At 43.2% G+C, this 25,213-nt stretch overlaps 2 protein-coding genes across 4 annotated transcripts in view; one reads left to right on the forward strand and one right to left on the reverse strand.

Moving 5' to 3' along the window:
* Nucleotides 1-25,033, reverse strand: part of LOC139771170 (probable G-protein coupled receptor B0563.6) — a 38,269-nt gene extending 13,236 nt beyond the window's left edge. The window contains exons 1-3 of one of the 3 annotated variants that reach the window (XM_071703732.1): nucleotides 24,816-25,033; nucleotides 9,935-10,114; nucleotides 9,289-9,737 (exon numbers count right to left, since the gene is read on the reverse strand). In XM_071703732.1, the coding sequence (XP_071559833.1) occupies nucleotides 9,289-9,505 (217 nt within the window). In that variant the 5' untranslated portion in view covers nucleotides 9,506-9,737; nucleotides 9,935-10,114; nucleotides 24,816-25,033. Of the gene's footprint in view, nucleotides 1-9,288; nucleotides 10,115-10,334; nucleotides 10,549-24,815 lie in introns of those variants that run through there. The other 2 variants (XM_071703730.1, XM_071703731.1) reach the window with 2 other exon arrangements.
* LOC139771176 (alpha-tocopherol transfer protein-like) overlaps nucleotides 1-25,213 on the forward strand; it is a 106,328-nt gene that overhangs the window by 53,064 nt on the left and 28,051 nt on the right. The window lies entirely within an intron of this gene.

Raw genomic sequence — 25,213 nt, forward strand, 5'->3', positions numbered from 1 at the left:
TGAAACACGATGTCGCCGCCATGCAAATGCACGGCTTAAGCGAACGACGCCGCTGCTGTTTAACCGCTTCCGGAAATGCTCCATCGTACTCGCGGGAGCAAGTATTACGTATTTTCTTTTAAAAGTGAAGCGTCCTCAAATAAATCGTCCCGCGATAACTGCGATTTCATCGTACGAGCGGCAAAAGGGTACGGCATTGAAACGGATTATCACTGCGAAAGTGGAGGAGAGAATAGAGGAAAAGTCAGAGAGAGACTCGTGAGAATTTTTCCAACCTCTTATCGCCGTCGGACGATATGAGAATATGTTTGCGTAAAGGGTTTTTCCTAGATTCGTTTTTTAGCAAAAGTTGGGCGATAGGGGATGCACATTTTGCGCTGTTCATACAACGCGCGAGATATTTGACGAAGGAAAACCAAAGCCGCACTCACGTCTTTGATTTTCCTCGAAGATATAAAGGCAAAGTCAACGTGCGTTTTTTTGCAAGAAAAAAAAAGAAGAAACTTCGATGTTCCGTGCGAAAACTTCCGTATCAATATTAGGTTCTCCCGTGGCGCGAAGAAAAAGCGATCGCGACAGCGGCACGAAGTAAATTGAATTGTTAATTATTATCTTGCGCGGTAATGTCGGGGTGGGCATGAATATTTATGGGCTACAGGTAGTCTGCAGTTTCTTAATATATCGCCAGGCGCTATACTGAATCCTTAAATCCACGTCGACACCGCTGCGGGAGGCATTATGAATTTATGAATTTCGGATCGATTATTATTATCATTTCGCGGAGACGCAGCGGCTGGCGTAATTCCGCGAGTGAGACGATACATATTCAGTAGAGATATTCTGTTCCCGATCGATTCTCGTTACCGTGCGTATTCGCGTAATTTCTTCTTATATTTCTTATCAAGAAGATGGGCGAAGAATGTTCTCGCTTCGATCCTAACACGATCGCACGCTTGCACCTACGTATTCGAGAGGAGATGTTACTTCGGATCGAAGGGTGCGAGATAAGAGTGCCCGTCTACAGATTTCTCCCCGGTCAAATTGACTGTCCTGCCCGCGAACGGGCATCGTCAAAATGACACGCGGATTTCCAGGAGAGTGAATCGATCTCATCCATTCTGCGTTATTCAACGTCGAGCCACCTGTCCTATACGTGACTATTGGCAGCAGCCCCCCCCTCCCCCCCGGATGCCAAGACGAACGTGGCCTTCGGCGCATATAAATTGCAAAATCTACTGCGATCTGGGATTCCGAGGAGCAGCTAAGATTTACTTTTTCAACCATTTTTTAATGTCGCTCGATTCCGAATGTATTACCCGTTAGTGAATCTGACGAATTATATACGGAAAAAATGATGTTGTATTAACAGCAGTCTAATTGTAGATAATCTTGTTAATTTTATAACAGTATTAACGAAATAAATAACATTTTATTAAAAAATGAAGAACTATATTGAATTAACAAGATTTTTTAAATTAGACTGTTGTTAACTGTACTGTTAATACATCTTTTTTTTCATGTACGTGTGCGAAGACACATTTGTACAATTTTACACATCACATTTGATTTATTTCGTAATTTGATTAAGCAATGCGGTTTTTAGGTTTAATTAGTTCTGGATACCTTATTGTGTATTTGTGTATCTTCTTTTTTATTTTTAAGATATTATACAGAAGAAGCTAGTTTTATGCATAACGAGTTAAAGAATATGGCGAAGTTGGTTCTGACCCAAAAAAGTTTGCAATTTTTCTGGCGAAAGTACAGGAATCTTCTCCGTGATCGAATTATAGATACTCACAGAGATGAATCCGCACTAAAATGCTGAGAGCTTTTTACGTGACAAATACTCCGCATTCATTACGATTCCTTAACTCGATTTACCAACCTCTTGTCCGATTATATTACGATGAAGAAGGACAGCTCGAAGTTTCTGATATTACCTTATCGGGCCGATCATCACTGGTGTATACGCGGAGGGGATTACGAAACGAGAGGTATCAGGTCTTGACCTACCTTTCGCGCGAAGTTAAACGTCAATCCTTTGAAAGTGAACGCATCATCCATCTTAACGCGACGATAGCAAATTACGAGGTAATTTCGCGACCGTCCTTCAACTTGCGGGACTCGCGAAACGCACCATAATTCGTGATGAAACGATTTCGAAATCAGCTGTCTCGATTGACATTTACATGAACTCTCGACTTCACGTATTTCCCATTCGGGCAAATTGATTGTTTCGATATAGTGACCGTTTGGAACGATTTCACAGTATCGATTTCGGCATCGAGTGCTATTTCGCGCGGCTCTCGCTCTCCCAGTTATTTAACGTGACGGTTAATACTCTCCGGCGAGAGCGGGCGGTAATGCTCACGTGCGATCGTTAATATTCATAAAGCCTGAAGTAACCCGCGCGCCGTTATTCGGATCTGTAACACCGCTGCCCCTGTGTGGATTTAATAGATTTTCTCCGTGGTAACGATGGCGAGAAATCTGCAGTAGGCAACGATCTTGCGCCACGACCAACAGGCCCCAGAAGTCAGAAGAGTTGTTCGAAGAATCAGGGGGAAGGGGGATTTCCTTTAATATTGATATTCCTGAAATGTTTTTCCAAGGGAGAGTTGTCGACTGAGAAACGCAGGCGCACGCAGTTCGATGGCTAAGCCTTATTTGTCCCCTCTGTTTCTCTTTGGTTTATCCGGCTTTATAAATGTTTACTGTGTCTCTCGAGATAACGTTCCCGGTGCTCTTGCCTCTTGTAATCACCGTGGCTAAGTAAAATATCTTTTCCGTTTTCGCGTAAAATCGTCACGCACGTCTCTGCCTAATTACTTTGCTGTAATTAGAACGCAATCTCGATATTTTTATAAAAGAAGATAGGAGGATCTCGATAAACTTTGTCCTTAGAGAAAACCTTACAGTACGCGAAATTGTTTTGAGGTCGAGTGCCAACGTCACTGGGCGATTTATTTGGAATGTTCTAAATCTAAATGGTAGAATGGTAAAAGACTGAGAAAAAGGTAATAAAATGCGAAGAATAAAAAAACGTTTTAGAAGAACATTAGAATTTTATTAAAGCGAGACTTCGTTTATCGACTAAATTAATCGGCGAGGAGATTATTATGCTTCCTTTCGACATCAACGTAGTAATACCGTCAGTGCCGCTTTATTTCGTCTGCCTTTTCTTTCCAGACACGCGCAATCCCTCCGTTAAATTGCCATCGCTTACGTAAAAGTTAAAAGCAATAAGCCTGCTTCACGCGCGCGGTGACAAGGAGCCGAATCTCCGTTTCTCTTTTTCTCTCAACTCTCGTCGCATTGTTCGTGTAACGAAGTTTCCTGGAGTGTCAAAAATACGATAAATCTGCACACGCGTGTGCGCGCAGGTGTTACATGTTAAAGGAATTACTTTGAGACGGACATACATGCTCTCTCCGTTTCGGATAATTCCTTTGATCAACGCTTGTAGGGAACCTGATTGTCTTCTCGGCGGGATAATCAAACTCAGATGGCCCTTTTTATCTCGTCCCTCGTTGTATCTCGATATATCAAACATAGGACACTGTCGGACAAATCACAAAAGATTTTTTCGAAGAAAACGAGAAAAATCCAGTTATTTTCTTTCAACAAAAGAACCATTGTAGTTTGATTTTTTTCGACTCACGCTATAACGTTACAAATGAGTAACGCGAATTTCTAGGTAGAGAATTTCACCAGATCGCGTTAACAGGTGTCTTTTGTCTGTCAATAAATACTTGGAGAGAGATTTCTTTATTTCTTTTACGTCGCTACGTCACGAGACATGCATTTTAACGCCTTTCCGCGTTCTCGGATTTCTAGATTTAGAACATTCCAAATAAATTGCCCGGTGATGTTGGCACTCGACCTCGAAATAATTTCGCGTGCCGCAAGGTTGCACCTCATCTGGCCTGTAGGGAAAGATGCGCTTTACTTATTGTTAGCCGCGACAACAATAGGCGCGGAACGAGAGGAGAAGCGAAGGCCAGCGGCGCGACGGCCGCTTACTCGCCGTGCGAGGCATTCGTAAACGAAGTGCAGCGGAATCGAAATAGGTCACGGCGGCGGAACTTGGAGAGAAAATGGTAACGGCGTATCGATAAAAGGTCGTGGCGCGATAAAACTACTTGGAAGTCGCGGAAGCCATGGCTCGCCGTTATTCAATCGTCTTTCGGCAACGTAGTTTAACGACGTCGTTCCGTATACGATCAGCGGATGTTTTCCCCGCTGTTACGGAATGTAAAATCTATGGTGGAGCGCGAGACACGAGTGGATTCCGAGTGGATTCCCTCTGAGTCGCGATAGTGACGCGGATGTAATCGAAGAATATCTTTCGACGAGGGCTTTTCGCGGTTTTTTCGAGGCACGCCTCGAATCTCCATACACCCGCGAATTCGGGCTCAAAAGCACGTAGCCCGTTGCAACCCGCGCCGCGCATCTCCTTATCCTGTCTGCCCGTATCCTCGTCCTCGCGCGACGAACACGTCGCTATTTACATACGCGTCGGTGCAATGCACGTGTATACGCGCGACGCTGCCGTGCACGGAGCGTAAAGACTCTCGTCTTTCTTTCCCCTCGTTCAACACGCCCGGGTGACGGCCGCCGCCGGTGCTCCACGCTCTGATATTTGACGCCGCCGGAATTTTGATGCTGCACTCCGGCCGCGCACGGGGCACAGGGATACGGACGCTAGTACATCACGCGCGCGTTCACTTATCTAACGGAATTGGCGCCGACTTATCCGGAATTCTAAAGACGACAGTGCAACACGTATGCGCATACGGATGACGCGAAAGCCATTATCTGTCATTTTGGTAGAATAGCGAAAATCGCTCCCTGCCCAATTTTCTGATATAGCGTTGATATCCTATTTATCGCGCGATAAATCTCCGTGCAGGAAATGCCCCTGGCGAATTTCTGCAATTTCCGAAAGATTCTTATCCGACGGACGATCAACGCGTTTGATGAGTTTGCTCGAGGAAATGTTAGTCCTAAATAAATAAAGATAAGAAAAATAAATGTACCAACGTAACTAATTTATTTAGGATCTTTAATAATTGCTTTTGAAATCATTAATAAAAAGTTACTGTAATTAATAAAAGCACATTAGTAAAAGTTAATAGCAATGTTAACGTTTTTTCAGCAAATAATTAGCGAAAATAGAAGTAATACAAAACAATGTAAATAAGAATGATTGACAGATGTCATTATTGATGGAAATGTTACGATAGTTAATAATTTGATATTTTTGTTCCGACTATTTTTTATCTATAAATAAAATATTTTCCACCGTATACAGAGGGTTCCATAAAATATACTTGAGTTCTATGTTCTTTATACAACAGTATAAGATAAACAATGAAAGACGAGTCGGATCTCGCGAGAGGCACGTCTCTTTGCGTATCTCCTTTGTGCGTAGGCGGATATTCTTGCGTATCTCCTTGCTTGGTAGCAAGATCAAGGGTAGTAGTGGACCAGTGGAAACTCAAATTACACCAGCGAGAGGGAATGAGATTTCAGGATTTTATTCCACCATTCCTACATGGAGTCGGATTGTATGCCACACATACAGAACGTCCCTTCTCGCGAGACATTTCTCACGTGAACATTTTATGTTTTCGCCACGTTGATATTTAACATTTCTTAAGATTGTTTATAAATTCTCTCCGACCGTTTCTATAATTATTTAATCGGCACGATTAGCTTGGGCCGTTATATAATAAAGTGCAACACTTACGAAAGCCTTGGTGCATTTCCATCATATAAAATATAACGCGTATCTGTTACCTAACTCTAAGCGATTGTAATAGATGAAGTTATTCAGCGTGCGCTGCGAACCAGTCGTAATTTGCGGCGACTGTCGCGCTATTTATGGAGCTCTCGAATGAGATTTCATTAGTTTGTTGTTCGCGAACTGCTAGCTAAATCATTAATCTTGATGAGCTTGATGGTGAAAGCAGATGAGAATTTTCACGGAAGAGTAACGTGTCGGCACACCTACTCCGGATACCAAGTTTCTTGATGGATACCGGGATCAAGAACGGTTGAGCCCGGCGTCGCGGAAACTCGAAGGAAGGCGATTAAAGTCTGGAATACGTATATAGATCGGCTATAGGGAATCCAGAGAGAGAGAGAGAGAGAGAGAGAGAGAGAGAGAGCTGTGCAAAGAAGCTCCGACTATGATGTGGAACAAGCAAGGTTGCACCGTGATATCCTTCTCTATATGTCTGTCTCTCTTCTTTTCTCTCTCTCTCTCTCTCTCTCTCTCTCTCTCTCTCTCTCTCTCTCTCTCTCTCTCTCTCTCTCTCTCTCTCTCTCTCTCTCTCTCTCTTTATTTCGTCGACTTCTAATCCTCTAAATCCCCCTAAGGCTGCGTTTTCAACGTGCGCGAGAAAACCGAGTGAATCGGAAATTTCGTGCAATCGCTTGTACTCGGACACTTCCTATCGAGATATCTCCACCGGATATCGATATCGAATCAGCAACATGTCAGCTGTAACCGGCTGGATTCTCCATGGCGAATCTCGCGATATTTTTTGCCGAGAATTATCCAACCATTTTTGTCTTTTTTTATTATTTATACCTGATGTAGCGCGACACACATGCGCGATCTTTTTTTATCCTCAGTGCGTCTGCATGTGTGAATTTTAAAGTTCATGTACACGTAAAGAAGTTGAGATTTACGGTAATCTAAAATGGATTTTTTAGACAAAAAAATTAACTCGAGACCAGATTAAGCAAAATTGAGCACACGCGAGACAATGCTTCCGTGCAGCGAGCGCACTTCGGTAACGTAAACCACTTAGAGCCGGCTTTGCGCTCTTGCGGCGCGATCCTGTGGAGGGCTCCAGGCTGTACGTATTCCGCAGCTTTACAACTGCGGCTGCGGAGTTAAGTTAAGCGAAAGGAAGAAGCCTCATATACGCGGAGACGTGTTACGGCCGCGGCGCGCCGGGGTCTATAATCCTTAAGGAACCCGACTCGGCGATAAAGACACGGCTCGGGAACGTGCCGACCCACCGGGACGAGAATCGTGAATCCAGTTCCATTCGAAACGAAGCGCGCGCAACCCGGCGAAAATACCGAAATCGAATTGCCGAGTAATTTCCTCTCCAAATGCGCTTGGCCACGTTGCCCCGGTAACCGGCATGGACGTCGACGGCGCCGCAAAAACCGCCGAATCTTCTGTTCCGGGGACGGAAACTACGGAAGACAACTCGCCGCAGCGAACGTGCATGAAAGCATATAGCCGGACCCGACCGTCCGGAACCTCGTTGTTGTTCTTCTCCCCGAAAGCGACTGCGTTCTGTATGCGCGATATATCTCCGCCACTCTCCAAATTGAAAAATAAATTAACGGTTTTTCAGGTGCAACGTATTTTGTACGGTGTTTGTTTCAATCTTGACATTGAAGTTTGTGTAGAAAGTAGAGACTTAAAATACATATTACGTGCATAATAAAGTGTTCATTTAAAAAACGCGAATTTTTTTATATTTTAGAGTATATTTTATATTTTAACTTATCAAGTTATCTTTAACCAAAATAGAAAGAAGAAGAGAAGGCTAGTATGGCTATTAAATAAGTCCAACCGATATGTAGATTTAATTGATATATGTTAGAGTTAAATACCATTTCCAATTTACGTAGATTAATTTATTTCTAACGAATTTTTTTCTCCATTTCTTACGACTAATTAATTCGTCGATATCGATTACTGTGGCAACAAGTTCAATGTCAACAGCACATATTGTCCTTCCTCGAAGTTTCTATAAATACACGAGACGATGAAAGGGCTATTAATAAGAGCGAAATGCGGCTAATGGTCGAAATCGTGGGCGGCGTTCAGCACAAATAATGGCGCGGCGCCAAAAAAGAGCCGGATCGTCGAGGGCGATATGTATGGTGGTTCGGAATCTCGGTTGGAGGCTCGGGAAACAAGCCGCTGATTACTTTGGCCTTGTGTCAAAACGCTGGTCGGGTGCTCTTACACCTCGTTATCGCAAGAAACCCGCGATTGTAGGATTTTTATCGGCATAATTGAAGCTCATCCCAATATACCTGAAATCACATCTTCACGCACAATAAACATGCTTCTTTGTAGTTGGCTCACTTGTGCGTCTAATCATCGACCGAGATCAAGAATTTCGTCGTTTATTTTCGACGTAACATGAAGTTCACCGCGCCGATTTAACACTTTAACTACCAATGTGTGAGTTAATCTTCACGAAGAATTTACGCGTATAATGTTGAATTTTCGAAGTTTCGGAAGTTATTTCCTAACAGCTGCTTTCAGGATGAGGCGCGAGCGAACCACTCCTGCGGATAAAATGTTTTCTGCCAAAACAGAGGAAGATTAAAATAAGAAAGGGTCTTCGCTCAACATTTTTTCAAGTGAGTTTAGCGTTAAAAACGCGCGTAAATAATTGCCATTTAATTTATATTAGAAGAAATAAATTGCGTGCATCGTTAGATTGTCAATGCATCCTTCGCGCGCTTGCGAAGATGAGGTTTCTCTCGGCCCTTGTACTTTAATGTATGTACAATGATTTAATGTACAAAGGTATCTTTATCATTTCTTTCTTAAATGTTTTTCTTTAGATATTCAGTTTTCCGTTTAAAATAATCGGTAGGTAATAATTGTGGATAATCGACGTGCGCAAATACGACGCGCTAACGATGTTCTCTATATTGAACCATGCGCGCTCTTGAGCGTCCGATAATGCACCCCACTGAAAGTAATGCAATCGAGCTTCCAGTTCCGATATTACGTAAACATGGAATAATTTTATTGAAAGGTATTACACTGTTAACGGCGCCGCTTTCTCCTCCCCGTCGTCTCTTATTTCAATGCACCTATAACTCGCCCTTTTCTCTCGTCTAGAAAGATGATGTTAAGGCTACTTTCAGATCTACTTTTCGTTACTATAAGCTCGTTTCTATCTCACCGCCGAGAAAATGCTTATCGCGACGTCGATAATTTTATTCTGTTTCCAATCTCGAAGAGATGACTATGCTTTCGTGACAAATAAATACTATATTAACGCTACAAAGCGCCAGAGAAAGATTTTGCCTCAATTAATTGCGACTTTATATTAATATTGTAAGATAATATTAAATTATAGATTTTAATTGTTATGCAACAGTTTAATAATGATCTGATTATTATCTGCGACAACATTCTCGACCTGGAAACACTTACCGAAACATAAAACTAGATTTTGCGAAGGAGTAGATAGCAATAGATAGATTGATAGATAGATTGATGATACTCACCTCTCATGTAGATGTAAGCAGTGCCGCGCATATTTCTTCTCGTGAGGACGACGAGATTCAAGATATTTCCGATGATGCCGAGGCAACAAATGGCCGGCAACACGATACCGTAACTGACCCTTCTCAAAGTTGGCGTTCGAGGATCCTCCAGCATATCCAAGTCTTCCGGTAGCAGGCAGATATTCTGTTTCTCGCTTATATTGAGCAGGTCCGTCATTTTGCCGCTCTCTCGATCTCTTTCTCTCTCACTTCAGTATCTCTCACAATTCGCGATAAATTTCCCCGTTTCATCGCACACGCAGATCCATCTTGGAACTCATTCGTTCAGTCTCGCCATGCGTTCATCTCGCAACTTGCACTTAATCCGATCAGTAGAGAGAGACAGTAGATCGATCGCGTTTTTCCGGGATTTTCGAGCAAGATGGTGACAACGCTTTGCGCGATCCGAACTTAGGAACAAGATTAGCAAGTTAGGAACGACACGCGTAAAATTGGAAACGCCTTTTTGTCGGGCAGGATTGTCAGATTGACGCGATTCGACGGCACGAGTCGCAAGAGAGCGGGGTATCACATGCCGGTCGAGAGCGCGCGCATCCGTCAAAAATACACCTGTCGTGCAACAGGTGCGACAAGAGTTTCATTTTACCATGGTAGCGCCGTGAAGAGTCTGCAGGAAGTCTGAGCAAAGTCCGCGCCGGCCCGAATAAGCGGCTTTACCACTTACGATATCCGCGGTTGCTTATTTCACCGAGGAATCCGAACGTGTTCTTCCTGACAATTTGTACGCCGCCATCGTCGTGCGGCAGCTGCGCCGTTCCACGCTATCCTGAAAACAAACAGGTCGTTCGTGTGTATTTCCGCAAATCCGATACATTCGCCGCAGCGAGTATATTTATCTCCTCGCGCTTCGGAGGATTTTAATCGAAGCAGCACACGCGCGTAAGGGCTGAAAAATGAATTGCGCAGTCTATTCCTGTTACACAATGATACTTTATTACGGATTAAATGGATTTTGTGCATATAGTAAATTTGAAAAGCTTGTCTACCTCGTCACGTACCCTGCGCGAATTCCATGTTTCCAAGTCGGGAAAATGCGGAGTATGATAAGGAAATGAAATCGAACATCCCGTCGCGAAAAGGACACTAATGAATTCGTGCGGGCGTGATTTTTCGTAGCTCTGCCTTGCGGAGGAGCGACCAAGGTATCCGGAGCCGTCGTCGTCGTCCCGTCTCGTCGCAGGAAGGAAATCGTTACCGGTAGCGCAACGTGAGGATTTAGATTCAGAGGTCGACTCCTCCACTTCCAGATTTTGAGACTTCGCGGCTGAAGAAGCGCGACTGAATTTCAGATTCCGAACGAAAATGGATAGCACTTCCTGTCCCCTCACCACCAGCCTCCGCGACCACCGCCCACCGCCTTCTCGTAGGCAGCGCGCATCGGAATCACACCCCACAGCCGGTTTATATTCAAGACGCTCTCGGCGTTTCGCGTCTCGCCGCCAATTCCTTCCGTGGCGAGATATTTTCCCTTCCCTAAAGAAGGAGGAACTGTCGCGCAACTGTCGTCCGCAAAAACGAATATAATCCCCGCGTCTCTCGTCCTCGCGCAAATCAGAGTTCCACGAACGGAAACGCTTTATGCAGTCTGTACGCGTTCTCTAATGCATCTGTCTATACATGTATATTTGCCGATCCGCCGTCGGAACGAAATACCGAAGTGCACTTTGCACATTCACCGTGCATTTTTGCAAAGTTTGCGATCAAGACTTGAAGTTCGGCGATCGCGTTTCGCTTCGATGACGTTCCTGGCCTGATTCCACGGGAACTTCACCCGCAAAAAGTATTCCCCAAGTTTTCGGGCGACGCGAGTTGTACGGGAGACCTCAAATCGATTTTCTACGCCGGGAAACAAAATATTCGCTTCAATTTCTTATTCGCGTGTGATAGCTTTTTGCCGCAGCGTCAGTCTCTTTTGTCTCTTTCGTCTAAATATTTGTATCGAGATATTCGGAGCATTGCGAAACGTGTCACGACGATGTTGCTATTGAACGCGAAGTGGATGCAATTATGTGACGGTATCGTTATCACTGGCAATCGATCGTCGTGTCGGAAAAGAAATATTTTCTTTTCTAAGTGCCAAGGCGGAAGATAGCTGTCCGCAGCCTATTCTTTGCTTCCCCGTAGTAAGCCATGCCGTCTTGTAGAGCCCTCGAGGATCGTAAACGAAACTGTAAGGGAGTTGCTTTACTGTCGTACCGTAAATTAGTCTGCTGAGAATCAGAAAATTTAGACTCGCACGAAGCAATTAGGATTAGGAGCGGCTTAAGATTTCCTCTAAGCATTCAGAGACTGAATCAAAGTAAACATCTTTAATTTACAGTTATTTTATGAATTGGAATTCATTTATTATATCGTATTTTTCAAGTAAAATCGTATTTTAGATATTGTACAGACTATTCGGATGTTTGAGATTTAATTTGCTCAATCTTTCAATTTTACATGTCAAATATCATGGGGGTGAAGATAGAGAAATCTAAATATACAGTTATGGAAAACATAAAATAACCATAAAAACTTTGTTTAAAACATTTTGTTTCATATACCGTTTCGACGATAAAGGAAAATGCGCGTTTTTCACGACAGTTTGCGTGTTTATTACGAATATCTGTCACAGATAGAACGAACTAATTTGCAAAACTTTATTAGAGCTAACGATTCGTTGCAAGAGGCATCTGGTGAGGTAGAAAAGAATGATGTCAACTGGGACATTAAATGAAATAATCAGCCACCTGTCGTAATAAACGCAAGAATGGCAACTAGAACTCAGATCGTTCGAAACGCGCGGAGATTACTCGAGCTTCCGTGTATACCGGCGATCACCGGGATTAATCTGCGATCCCGACTTCGGGATAATGTCCTGTAAATCCGCGCGTTTTACGCTCTGCTTCGTAAACGTTTCACGACGCGAACACGCGCGTTCACCCCTCTAAGATCGTAAGCTCAACAGCGCGCGTGTGCTTCCTGCCGCTTCACGGATAGCTTATCGATCACTTAATCGAGAGATATGTTAGCCTCGCCAACCCGGCGAACCTTTCACAACGTCCTTCTTCACTCCGCGATCGTGCAATCGCGACCGAGACGATGATCGCAACTTAATGGACTCTCCTTCTCGAGTATAAGCTGTAAAATCGCGATCGGTAGACCGTCAAATTGCGCCCGGGGCTCAGAGTTGATGGAACAGGGCCGAACGATAGATGAGATCGCTTTCGAAACTTGCGGAAACGTGACGAAATTTTTAACAAGTAAATTACGAACGCGTTAGCCTTTGAGATTTGCGCGAAACAGAAGCTGTGGAGTAATCAATGGGTTGATAGGATGAATTATTCCGCGCCAAAAAACCAACTTACATTGTATGAATGCTATTTGAATATTGTTAACATAATGTTAGGAAAATATTAAAAAAATTTATGGTCTTGCGAAATCTGCGTGATGAAAATTGCTAAAACTTATGCTTATGAGAGATGCTTGAAATTCTAATATCATGCTAGTAAAAATCACATTAATTTATTTATTATTATTTTTTTTAAGTAAAGTACTTATGTGTCAGTTTTATTACTTTAACGCTTAATGCAAATCAAGCTGTATAAAAAAACTAGCTAGAATTTTTAATAGTACTCCGGTATGTTTTTACTAGTAGAACAAAAATATACATGTGCCCGTTTAAGGTTGAGAAGAGCGGCGTTTCCATAATCGAGTTGTTTGACGGAGAATCAAGAAAAAGTCGATGACGGGCGGAGAGAAAGAAAGAGCGAGAACTTTTTTGCGTGCTGATGAGATTGAGCGAGTCTGTGGCCTGACAAGCGTTTCGAGTTTCACCCTTGTAATCGCTTTCGCTCTCTATCCACGTTATTGCCAATCAAGTCAGAACGATCATCGCGCCCAACTGGCAAAGATCGATATTGCTCCCGGTTATTGTCAACTGAAAGAAATCGGCCGTTTCTTTTTCGACGAATAAAGCATTTTTCATCATAATTTACTTGCAATACTGATCCCTTTGATTCGTATTTTTATTCTTTTGATTCAATCGTGATAAATCCCGGTATTCTCGATCGCTTACGCGAAAACCGACGTTTCCTTTTTGCCGAATTTTATCTGCTCAATCGTTTACGATCTCGCGGATGGAAATTGTTCCTATGATGGCTATGATTGTCGCGTTCGTAATAATTGTATAAAAGCATCGAAGGATGCGCGGGACGGCAAAAACTAGCGTGTGGGTGGCGCGTGGAGTATATCGCGTAGTGACGCGCACGATCGTTACGCTAAAACATCGCAATTCGATCCGCGTTGCGTACACACGCGTCAGTTGTTGTCCGCGTGGCCGGCACGTGGATTGCAAAAATATTCCGGCGATAAATCACGAGCTGTTCCGGTGAAACATCAGTTCGCGAGTCGAAGGGCTGGATGTAAAAATAAAACCGAGTGCACTTTTTCCCATGGAGAAGGTCTCTCTCGCGTAATTCAGTATACGATATCGTCTCCCGTCGATCGCGCGATTTTTTTCTCCTGATTCTTTGAACTTGACTTAACTTTATTAATAATGTACAGCACTTTATGTGCGAGAGAAAGAAAGTTAGGTACGAAATAACATGAAACTGTGATCGATATGATTTCGCACGGATAGACACGTGTAAATGACACCTCGCAGCCTCTTTTTTTGTTTCCCTTCGCACTTTTTTCCTCTCTCTCTTTCATTTCTTCGTCGATCACGTTGCAAAGCCAGTGGTTATTACCTAAGTGTACCTAAGTTACCTAAGAGTGTTAGCGAAGGGATCAAGATGTGCACACTGAATTATTATAGAATCTTAACAAACATCTCGAAATTTCAAAGAAGCTGCTTTTATTTATCGTTTGGATGGCTCAGAAAAATACGAGAGACACGCGGAAATGCGGGAATCGACATTTGTGCGAATGTGTTAATATTTTGGCATAACATACAACGGGAAGCGTAAGAGGAAAAAGGGGGTGTCGGCGGGAAGCAACCGCGTTGTGGAATTGACACGTGGCGCAAAAGTCCCGTAGGAAACTTTGCAATTTCCTCGACCACGTGCGCGAGCGTGTTTCGTGATGGGGTGACAAACTCCCGCAAGTTTTGCACCGAGGGAGCCTCTCTAGCCCCTTTTCTCGTTCGCCTCCCCCTCCCCGTGCCCTCCCTCAACCCATGCAGCAGCTGCGACTTAAAATACGCAACGACGAAGAAGGAAACTCGGGCATGCCAAGCATTATGCATTCGCCTTCCGCCGCGCCGGGGACGTCACTGAGGACCGCCTCCCGAATCGTCGGTATGCATTGTGGGGGGAGGGAAGGGCACAATGTGAGGGGCACAGGAAAATGAGCAGAGCCGATTTTACGCTTACAACGCGTCTTTGCGCCACTCGGTGGGTTAGCATAGGTCCTACACAGTTTTCAACACTCTCAGCCGCTAGCGAGCTTCTCCGCGCGAAACTTTGCTCCATTTTTCTCTGCAAACTTCTCTCCTCGTACCCTCCTCCCTTCCATGCTCTCTCGTAGAGGGTGTTTGATCTTAAACTCTCGGCGATTCAAAGTGATTTCAATAAGTGCCTCGATGCTACGTACCCCATTTTTATCTTATCAAGTGATACTTGATGTTTAGAAAGTAATAAAAACAATTTGTACGTCAACGGCAGCTTTAATCTGGCAAATGTGATGTTCAATTGCATGTAAATAATTATTTAACATGTTGACTATCATGATAATCATCCGTGACTAGCGTTATCAAACATTTTTAAAACTGTTAGAAAAAATAAATACCATTTAATATAAAATTTTGAATGGCATGAATAGCTAGATAACAATATAAGTGCATAAGACTAGAATGTATTGAATGTAATTCTTATTTAATCATATTGCACAGTATTTATATCATTCTACGTGATAATTAAAATTCTGCTTGTGTGTGGCCTACATAGTAAGACATACGAAACTCGCGAGACCAACAACTGGTTAATTAAGAAATATGTGTGTGTTTGTGTGTATAATCAAAACACGCAGCTTGTTACAAATCTCTGACGTTAGTCCGTTCAACTCTTATTTCCTTGTACCGTCATTACTTTTATACGGTCGTTTGAGGCGACATAAAGCTCATACTAGACCGAAGTTTATCGTGAGAAACTTGGCAAAGCCTGCTTATAACAAAGCTGTCCACGCCGATGATAGCGCGTCCTCTCTCGCGCTGTTTCTTTCGGTGGAACGACCAGACAGGCGTCGCGGATAATTGAAAACTAAAAGCTTGGCTCCGATGTGATATGAATAAACCGCGACATCGCGTGTTACAAAAGATCGAGATTTATCTTCCGCTAGTTGAGGAACGATGTACCAGGGAGTCTCGAGGATGGAAAATTTATCACGCAAGGTACGCGAGACGACGGAGAAATCCGTGTGCGGATGAAATTTAATTTATTCCCGTGTATACATATATCGAAATGTCTGTTAATTACGATTATTTATTACTTTTCCCCTTAGATTCTTGATTTCGGTACAGCGCAGACGTTAACACTGAAACTTTATTTTATATTAAGTCTTTTTTATTTCAAAATTTATTAAAACTTTTTTTATTTCATACATATTAAATATCTAATTATGAATACTTTACATATCAAATACTTTCTCTCTCTCTCTTTCCCTGGAAAAACAAATTATCTAATCGTTATTTCCTTCAAACTGCCTGCTCTCTCGGGTGGTAATTAAACTTTACCACCGGTAGCGAAATTAGGTCGACGCGGCTGGAATATGGGAAAAATATTTTAGCAGGTGTTTATCGAGCTATCGATAGCATAATTAAAACCGATGTCAACGCATAAAGCGTCGCTCGTGCTCGTTTACTCAGCAAATGGAAATAGGTTTACGCGAGAGGTAGGACCCTCGTAATCTCATCATCTCGTCATCGTTACATAATAATCGCCTTGCACGCACAGAGAGGAGTAATAGTCAAGAGGCTTAACCAGGTTAAATCGGGAATAACGATCCTTCGTCTCTTCTCTTTCTCCGGCGAAACGCGCTTTCACGACATGACTCTCCGCCACTCATCGATAACGATTGCGACGAGAGAGAATGACGGTTATCAATGTCATAGATCGTTATATCCGTCAAGGGAATTCGAAAGAAGGGGAGGGATACTTCCTGAATATATCGCGGACGCGAGTTTTCACGACGGCCTTACCTGGCGAAAACTTGGCGATTTCATCGTACGTGCGACAGTCCCACTTTCTCGAGATGAGCACGGAAGAGAGGGATGGACAGGGCACTGGGTCTGACATGTGGAAATGGACGACGCCATATCACGCGTGATACTTTATACCGTGATGCTGGCGGGAGCGAAGAAAAGATTATGTCGCCGATAGTAACCGGGGATAACGGGATAACGAGATCTTCTTTTATATCAGACGCATCGTAAAATCTCTCCTCTGCGCAGCGGAGTGTTCGAGCTTGCGTCGATCAAATAATGATATCCTTTCTTCGCCTCTCTCGCCACCCGCCACCTTGTCGCTTTGTCAAAGGATCGCTTTCGATCTCGCGAGTAATGTAATGCGCGCCAAAGTAGCAGAGACAACGTACTTTCATTCGGTTGTACAGAATCCATCAGTGCGGTTGGATACTGTTGTACATTTTTTATTTAACATTTTGCTATAGTAAGGTCAATCCTTATAAATTCTTTTTTCAGGTCTTTTTAAACAGATTTACACTTGGTATTTCAGTATAATATATGCACTAATATGCTGATAACAAGTTGAATTTTTCATAATATAAATTTCATAATGTTTTAAAACTACGCTCTTGCTGAATATTGCGCCAAGATTCATGAAACGTCTATACTTGTATATCCCATAACGATTACTAGCTCTTTAATTCTCGTAGAGATCGCGACTATCGGTATTCCTTGTAAAATCCCTCGCGACCGTAATTGGCAAAGACGTCGCCGAGACGGATTCGCGAGCGTGCAGCTGCGTCGTCGCATGCGATTTCGCGACTCACTCGAGGTTCGTCGACCGGAAAGTCGTTGAAGCTAATTAACGAGAACACTTGTCCTCCGCTTGTATCGATAATGCGCCAGATAGAGACTGGAGGATGATTACGCGTCACGGCAAACGGTGGCTACGAAGCGACGCGACGTGGAAACGGTTAAGACGTCGTGACAATCGTTGCATCCGAGGCTGAGACGCGGACGCGCCGATTAAAGCGGGAGGTCAGGTTTTCACGCTGAAATTGTCCGAGCGCGTGAACGTCGGCGTCTTAATCTGATAAAGCTGCAATTGGAATTTTCTGCTCTCTATTCTCAGGAATTGGTTCTAAAATATGAGATTTTGTTCGATGGAAACTTAGATAGCATGTCTCTTGTCACATTTACTATAATGAGATTCAAATATTTCCAAATAGGCTAAATAAACAAATTTAGGATATTAAAACAAAACGGGATCCTACATGAAAAATTAAAAAACTTTCTCCTTTATCAAAAGGAAAAGCAACATACATTTTGAAAACTAAAATATAAATAGTTATGATCTAATTATAAGAATATAATCATAAGCATTTATTTAAAAATTCCTAAAGTTATAACATCTTTGAATATAGATAATGATAATTCATAAACGGTATAATTAAGATTATATAGCGCTAATTAAAAGAAAAATGTGCTTCCAATCGCCGTCGTTGAACCGTTAACGAGCAAAGTCTGGAGGATGCAACACCGTGGAGGAAGTAATTCGATCACGAGTTTGCGAAAAAAAAGAGAGAGAGAGAGAGAGAGAGAGAGGAGGGAGGCGGTATAATGAAGAAATTTGAGAAATTTGTGTTTCTTAGTGATTATCGGCTGGTTACCGCGAAAGTTCGCGACCCGGAGTAGCTTTCGCGCGGGTAGAGATACTATCCCGACCATGTCGCCGGCGTCGTGCGGCAGAGAATAATCCTGCCTCGAAAATGAGAGCGTTACTCGCACGAGGACGAGAAATAGAAGCGGGAGGGTGCGCCGAGATACCCCGGTCGGCGCGGCGGCGCCGCAAATCCCGGGGAAAAACTTACGCCGGCCCCGGACAAAACTCGCAAACAGCCGAGAACGCGATTACAACTTCCTCGTCGCGGAACTAATTGCGCTGCAGGGTGGGAGAAACGAAGTTGGCCCTTTGTTTTGCATGCTAAGAGCATTTGAACGAACGAATCGTTCCCGCCGGCGGCGCTAAGGACGCGCTCATTTTCGCGAGGGCGCCCAACGCCCGGAGGAGAGAAAGAGGGTAAAGAGGAGAGGAAAGAGCGAAAATCCTTATCAAGCCCGGGGGGAGATCGGGCAACCGATTTAACCGTCGGACAAACCGGCTGTTGCTTGCAAACGGTGAATTTTCAATGCCGGGCAAATAGCGCGACGTTTACGAAATAAGGGAGGCGGTGGCGATGGCGATGGCGTCGGCGACGGCAACGACGTCGAGAATTTTCATCTTCAGACGACGCTCGGTCGTCCGAGTTTTATCGGCGTCACATTATGCCCGGCGCATGAAAACAAATCTTTAATTTTCCGTAACTTTCCGTGCATATTTAAGAAACGTTCGGATAATGGAAACAAGGCGCTCTCGAGGGCGTTATTTTACCCGTAATACAACTTCGTTCCTTTTCGTCTCGAAACGAAGTTTCGAACGTAAAGAAGTGAGAGGAATCCAAGAGCGGAATTTTTTTCCAAAGGGCGATGTCTATTCAACAGGCGTACTTATGTTTCAAGGATCCTTTATTTCTTTTTCCTTCTGCCGCTTGTTTAGCCGTAAAGTTTCATTTTCCCAAAGGGAGGAAGCTCCCGAGTGTTCCCTTTCTTTAAACAGATGTACCGTATTATTGAAATATAACGTGCTCGGGGTCGTTATTACGTTTTCTCGGTATTATTCGGGGCTATCGCATCAATTTCGGCAGGCTATTTACAAAGTTAAATCGACACGATTTGCGACACTTTGTCATCGCGTTCCAATCAATTTAACAAATACACGTTAGCGGGTTGATGTGTCAGTCGGTTTGAGAACGGTAAAGTCTCCACGAACGAACCGCCGCACGTATGTTTTATCAGATGAAAGACGAATAGAGAGCGGGAAAGAGAAAGAGTACGAGAGAGCGCGACAAGAGAGGGAGGAAGGAGACTAGGTAGATATAGAAGGAGGGAGTATGTGTGCGAGCTAAACCGTCACATGGCCGTGTTAATTAAACAAATTTATAGCTTGGTGGTTTTGTTTACAATTAGAAGCCCGCCGATGGTGTCATACTTCCGAGCCAACCTCAACAGCGACATGGGGTTGAAAATTATCGGCGGCTGGCGGGTTTACCATCAAAGCGATGAAATTTATTGCCCGTCTGCCGTCCTGATTGTAGCGATGCCGTCTTGCGAGCGTTAAAATGACATAAATGGATTCTAAAAGCCGCTATCGGGAACACGTATTGGGGACATTGTATTGGACGGTCTTGAACTAGTAATATACACATTGAGATGCGGAGAAAACGCTGAATTACAAAAACCCTTTTTTGACGTTAATTTATATATAGGTTTTATAAAGAAACATTCAATCAGATTCTTTCACGTTTTTCAACCGTAGAATGCTGTTGTTACACGGAAAGTTAAATACGGTAGCATTTTGAGATTAATAAAGCTTCGGCGAGGCCAAGCTTTCTTCATCTCACCCCCATTGAAGTTCGTTACTCATCCCCTTAGTCCAAAAAAGCATCTTCATGATAACGAGTAATGCATAGTTGATGCTTTATACGAGCAACGCACTGTACGAGTAACAACGAGGGAGACTACCATTTTGCGAGAACTCGTGAGCTACGGCGGTCACATTTTTCGCAATATTTGCTCCCCATATCCCTCAGAAGTTTCAAGCATAGAATTATCCGAAGAAAGAATTGCGCGTGGCTCGAAAACGAGTGAATTGTTGATTGAGAAGTGCCGCGTGAAATTGAGAATTTACGCAAAATGCGTAAAAAGAAATTAGAAGCTAGTATTAGCTAGTATTTTTTTTAATATTCGCTAGAAGTATTGTTACTAATATCCGTCGAATATTGCTTTCCACATCCAATGATCACAGAGATAATGCCTTAACTCAAGAGGGATCACGTGTTTGTACGAGCGACCTGGAAACCGGGTGAAATAATGATGACGATTCGCCGGGGAGAGAAGATTCGGTCGAAACGTTATTACGAGCCGTTCGGCCATCACGCTGAGGCATTCCAAATCGGTCATCTCGAGCCCGACCGATTCTCAGAACATCTTGAGATCTAAATCCGGACTATCGTTCGTCGAAAAGACATTCGAACTCAATCGATCGACATTCGGGTCGCCGTGATAAAAATCGAATGCGAGTCGCATTTTCGCGCGGCAGTAGCCCGGCGCTGATTTTATTCCCCGTGCTTTGAGATTCCACGCTAGGTACCGTTTTCTCATTCCCTCCTCGATCCTGTCCCTCCGCGCGAATCGAGGATATCAATCGGATGCCTGGCGTTCCACCTGCTCCGATCTCCATCCTCGTATATTTACCGCGGAATATCATCTTCCAGCGGAAGACATCTGCTATTCATCGCATCTGTGCCGAATGTAAAACTAAATTATTTTTTTGAGGGGGAGGCCTTTTAAAATGTCGCTTCCGTGTATCGTAAAATATACGTGTCATATATCATATCTGTCCGCGAATTGAATTATATTGTAAATGGGGAAAGGTTGTTACATGACACAAGATCCATTGAATAATTTTTTTACGAAATTCCACGTTCTGTATAGTACCAATGTAGATCCTAATTTTTTATATGTATAATTATTTCTCGTTGCTGGAATTATCATGAGGTCGTTCCGTTCGAAGATTCCATAAGAAATATTTGCGACGTTGAGATTCCGACCGGGGGAAATTGGGGAATTTTCATTTCCATTTCGTACAAGAATACGACCGTCCGCAAAGACTCCGGCTGGCGCGGGGAAATTTCAGCAAATTTAGTTTTTAATTAGCTACGCAAGGTCGGCGCGCTCCGGGAATTTCTTATTAGATCTGCTTAGAGAGCTCCAAGCAATTATCCTCAATGGTGGCTAAAACGTGATTACGTGAGCTTTCACAACGACGAATGTTTTTCACGCTGATAAAAGGTGTCTGGGGAATCCCGATTTTGCGAGAGAAGACAATTTCGCGCACCAGTTGCGCAATACTAACCACAGTTGTTACCAAACTGATAAGATATATATATCGATCTGTTACAGAATTCAGATTGAATAAATTTAATATTTTAAATACCAAAATAAAAAAAAAGAACAGAATCTTAACTTCGCAAAAAGAAACAACTTTAATAATTGATAGGAATTAATTTTGTTTTCGTGTATTCTATATTATCTAAAAAAGAAATTGGTTTTAAAATTTCTTTCTGTAGTCGTTTACCTTTGTAGTAAATTTTAAAAGCCACGTAAAGTTAAAGACTTTAATTCTTCAATCAGAATTAAAATGTATAAAACTGGATTTCTTTTTATTCTCTGTTCTACATTCGTTATTTAATTAAATTGTTAATATTTGTATAAGAAAGAAAAAATGGACAAAGGATTATAAAATACAACAGAACGATAAAACAGGTGAATAAAATGACAGAAATTTATTCAATGCGAAATTAGCTAATATAACTTACAAAGTAAAAAAACTTGTAGAGAAATTATAACATTTCGTGGAAAAAAGTTCTCAGTCGCCACACTGACTTTTTTGTTACATTCAACCTCTTCATCGATGTCTTTAATGCATTAATAATGTCACGTTGAACGGAGATATTATAACCCCCCGCCAGGCATCTAATCAACCCTTATTGCTTCCCCGCCTTTTTCTTCAGCACACGATATCGTACTTGGAGCTCCCCGACATCGACAGCGTTATGAATTTCTATTATGTCTTCTTTCTCACTCTTTATTCTCTCTACCTCTTTCTCTTTTTTTTTTTCTCGACCGTATAAATATTGCCGGTAACGTCTGTCGTTATTCAGATCGAGATAATACATGTTGACGCATTTGTGTATGTATAGCGGGATTCATTCGCGTCACGTCGCACCTGCCAACATTTTTAATTTAAGTTCGACGCGAGAACCAAATGGGGAGAAAAAAAATTTTTTTCTCGTCCACCGCGCGAGTCGTGGCTGGATTCCGAATAGACGTAAACGCGAGTCCGGCACGGGGGGTACAGAGAGGAACAGACGGAAACACAGGAGAGGATTGGAACGGCTCGTAAGATTGTCCAAGTTGCAGTGTGACGCCACGATTAAATCGTCTCGCCGCCACGATAGTAATAATTACGCTCTCGGCGGGGCACGTTCTCGCGATAAAAAAGGGACGTTAACGAGCGCCGACCCCGACTTTATTAGCTTATCGTTCGTCCGCGCTATTATGCCGCTATTGTATGCACGTACGTGCACAAGCGCTGGCCTCCATACACGAGTCGTGCTTTCCGAGAGATCGGAAAGCACGCGGAACATTGTGATGATAACTGCAAGCTGAACGAAGCTGAAGCCTGGGTAGTATTAGTGTACTGCATAAATGTGTCGGTGTGTGCTACATAAATTTGTGCATTCGTTCGCATTAAAGGTAACTCCAAGTATACAATATCCGTGTGCCACGGTTTTCGTCATTTATCCGTTTAGTATGACGACCGTGTACTCGATATTACCATCGGACCGCGTTTAGAACAGTAAATATGATGCATGCATTCTTCGTTATATTTTACGAGTATCTGGTAAATGAACGCTCTCGGGCGGTCTCATCCCTCGAGCGAGCTCATATGGTACGGGGTTCGAAATATCGTCGTCCGAGGACAGCAAATGATACGGACAAGCTAGCGAACTCCTTTTTAACTTGGCGAAATAGAGGCACTTGCGCTGACAAGGATCTCCCCTCGCCAGCGCACTCGAGAAAATCCTCTTCGAAACATGCAATACCGACCTGACCCCTCTTCGCTCTATTCCAGACAACAATCTTCATTCATCACCCAAATTCTTTCGTCCCTGTTCGATCGTTCGTGAAGAGCTTCGACTTAAAACGAAGTACAATAGCGCTCCGGAATCGAATACCTACTCTTTCGCGTAGCCTAATGTACAACCCCATTCCGGAAATTGTGCATTTAAATCGATACAGAATAAATGACGCATAGAAAACGGATTCAATCTTTAAATGGAACAATAAATTAAATCCCTAAATTGTTCGTTACATTTCTGCGTGCCAAAAGATAGCGTGCACATTTCACTGCATTCTCTTCGTAAAGTGAAAAAGCACAAATAAAGCGTAAATTGTCACTAACAATCTTTACGGAACGCAATTATTACATCAACGCCCCAACTGTCATCGTGATATGTCAATCAATGAAGAAAAATGGACTTTATTGTGTCATGCAATCTTCAATGCTGAATGATAGTCGAACTTTATTTTCAAACTATATGCGACCACATCAAGTGGTTAAATTATATTTTAAATATATATATATATACACACGCAATTTCATTACAAGTGATTTTCGGCGAAAGTCGGGCGCGCTTTTAGCCGAATCTAATTTTACGCGGCATCATCGATGCAACGCACGTCTCTCTAGTAACCGCCGCTATGCATTTTTACGCGCAAATCTCCTTTACGACGATAAATATTCGCGCTGGCGCGGGATGCGCCGCACCGGCGCGAATATTCGGACGCGTGTGACCTGCCGCATACGTTGAGAGCCGCGTTACGTTTTAATTTGCGTCATGTACCCGCTTGCCCGCTACATGACACACAATCGTGGTGCGGAGAGGTAATCCTTTAAATATTTTACATCGGCTAAAACATTAATTTCAAGCCGCGGTCGTTTGTAATAACGCGCGTTGAGAGCTAATTAAATTCCGCGCTGTGCCCGAATATTTTCAATGGGTTTCTCGTTCGATTTATTAAAACTGTGACGAAACAGGGCGTTGTAGTACTCGAATTAATCTGTTTAAAATAGAAGCGAGACGACGACGACGGTCTTAGATAATGGAATTGTCCCCGCGGGAATTTTTACATGACAGGAGACAAATAATCGTCGTATATATATATATATTCGGAACAAAGGGCATGTGATTAAATGGATATTAACTGACGGTTGTCGCATCGTAATTTTTTAACACGTTTGTCTTTAATCATCCTAATTAAGGAACGAGAAAGAAAACATGCACTAATACGAACAATAAATTAACCATAAATTAAGCTCTTTCTTGCAGCTTGCTAATTAATAACCTACATTATTAATTGATTGTCTGTAATCTTCACTCATCAATTAGGGCGAAGTGCTTAACATGCATTCTCTGCGGCAAATTGCATCGCTTTTTGCGGCAAAACGCACGCTGTGCATACGATGTGCATATTGTTTCGCGCGCCGACGATTGGAAAACACGTGCCGAACTGTAGTCCGGGTCGTCTCGATTGATTTGGCGAATCGGAACGGCCCGAACAATAATTATGCCATAATTACCTCGCGATGCGTGTCGGTTGCATTGTAGCATCTCTCGCGATTGAATCGCACGCGCTATTTCCGGAAAGGGGAGGGAAACAATTTCTCGCGTACTCTCTTTCGCTCTTCTCCTGGAGAACCTTTCCCTTCTTTTTCCCCCGTGACTGACGGGACTAGGCGACAGGTTCGTCGTCGCTTCCCCGGGATACTCGTCGAACGAACGAGAGCTCCTTCGAGCGCGTCGCGGCGCCAACTGGAGAATTTTCGCCAGTGCACGAGTCAAACGGTTCCGACCATCTGACGCATGCGTCGCGCTCCGGCTCCAGAGGTTCGCAAGAAAAACGACACGGAGGAGAAGAAAGAAAGAAAGAAGAAAGGACGACACTCCTGGTGATATTAAGGTTCTCGCGGAAATGTTC

Source organism: Temnothorax nylanderi, unplaced genomic scaffold (genome assembly GCF_030848795.1).
Source record: "Temnothorax nylanderi isolate EJ_2023f unplaced genomic scaffold, tnyl_v1.0 TNYL_tig0036_pilon, whole genome shotgun sequence".
Taxonomy (NCBI): Eukaryota; Metazoa; Arthropoda; class Insecta; order Hymenoptera; family Formicidae; genus Temnothorax; species Temnothorax nylanderi.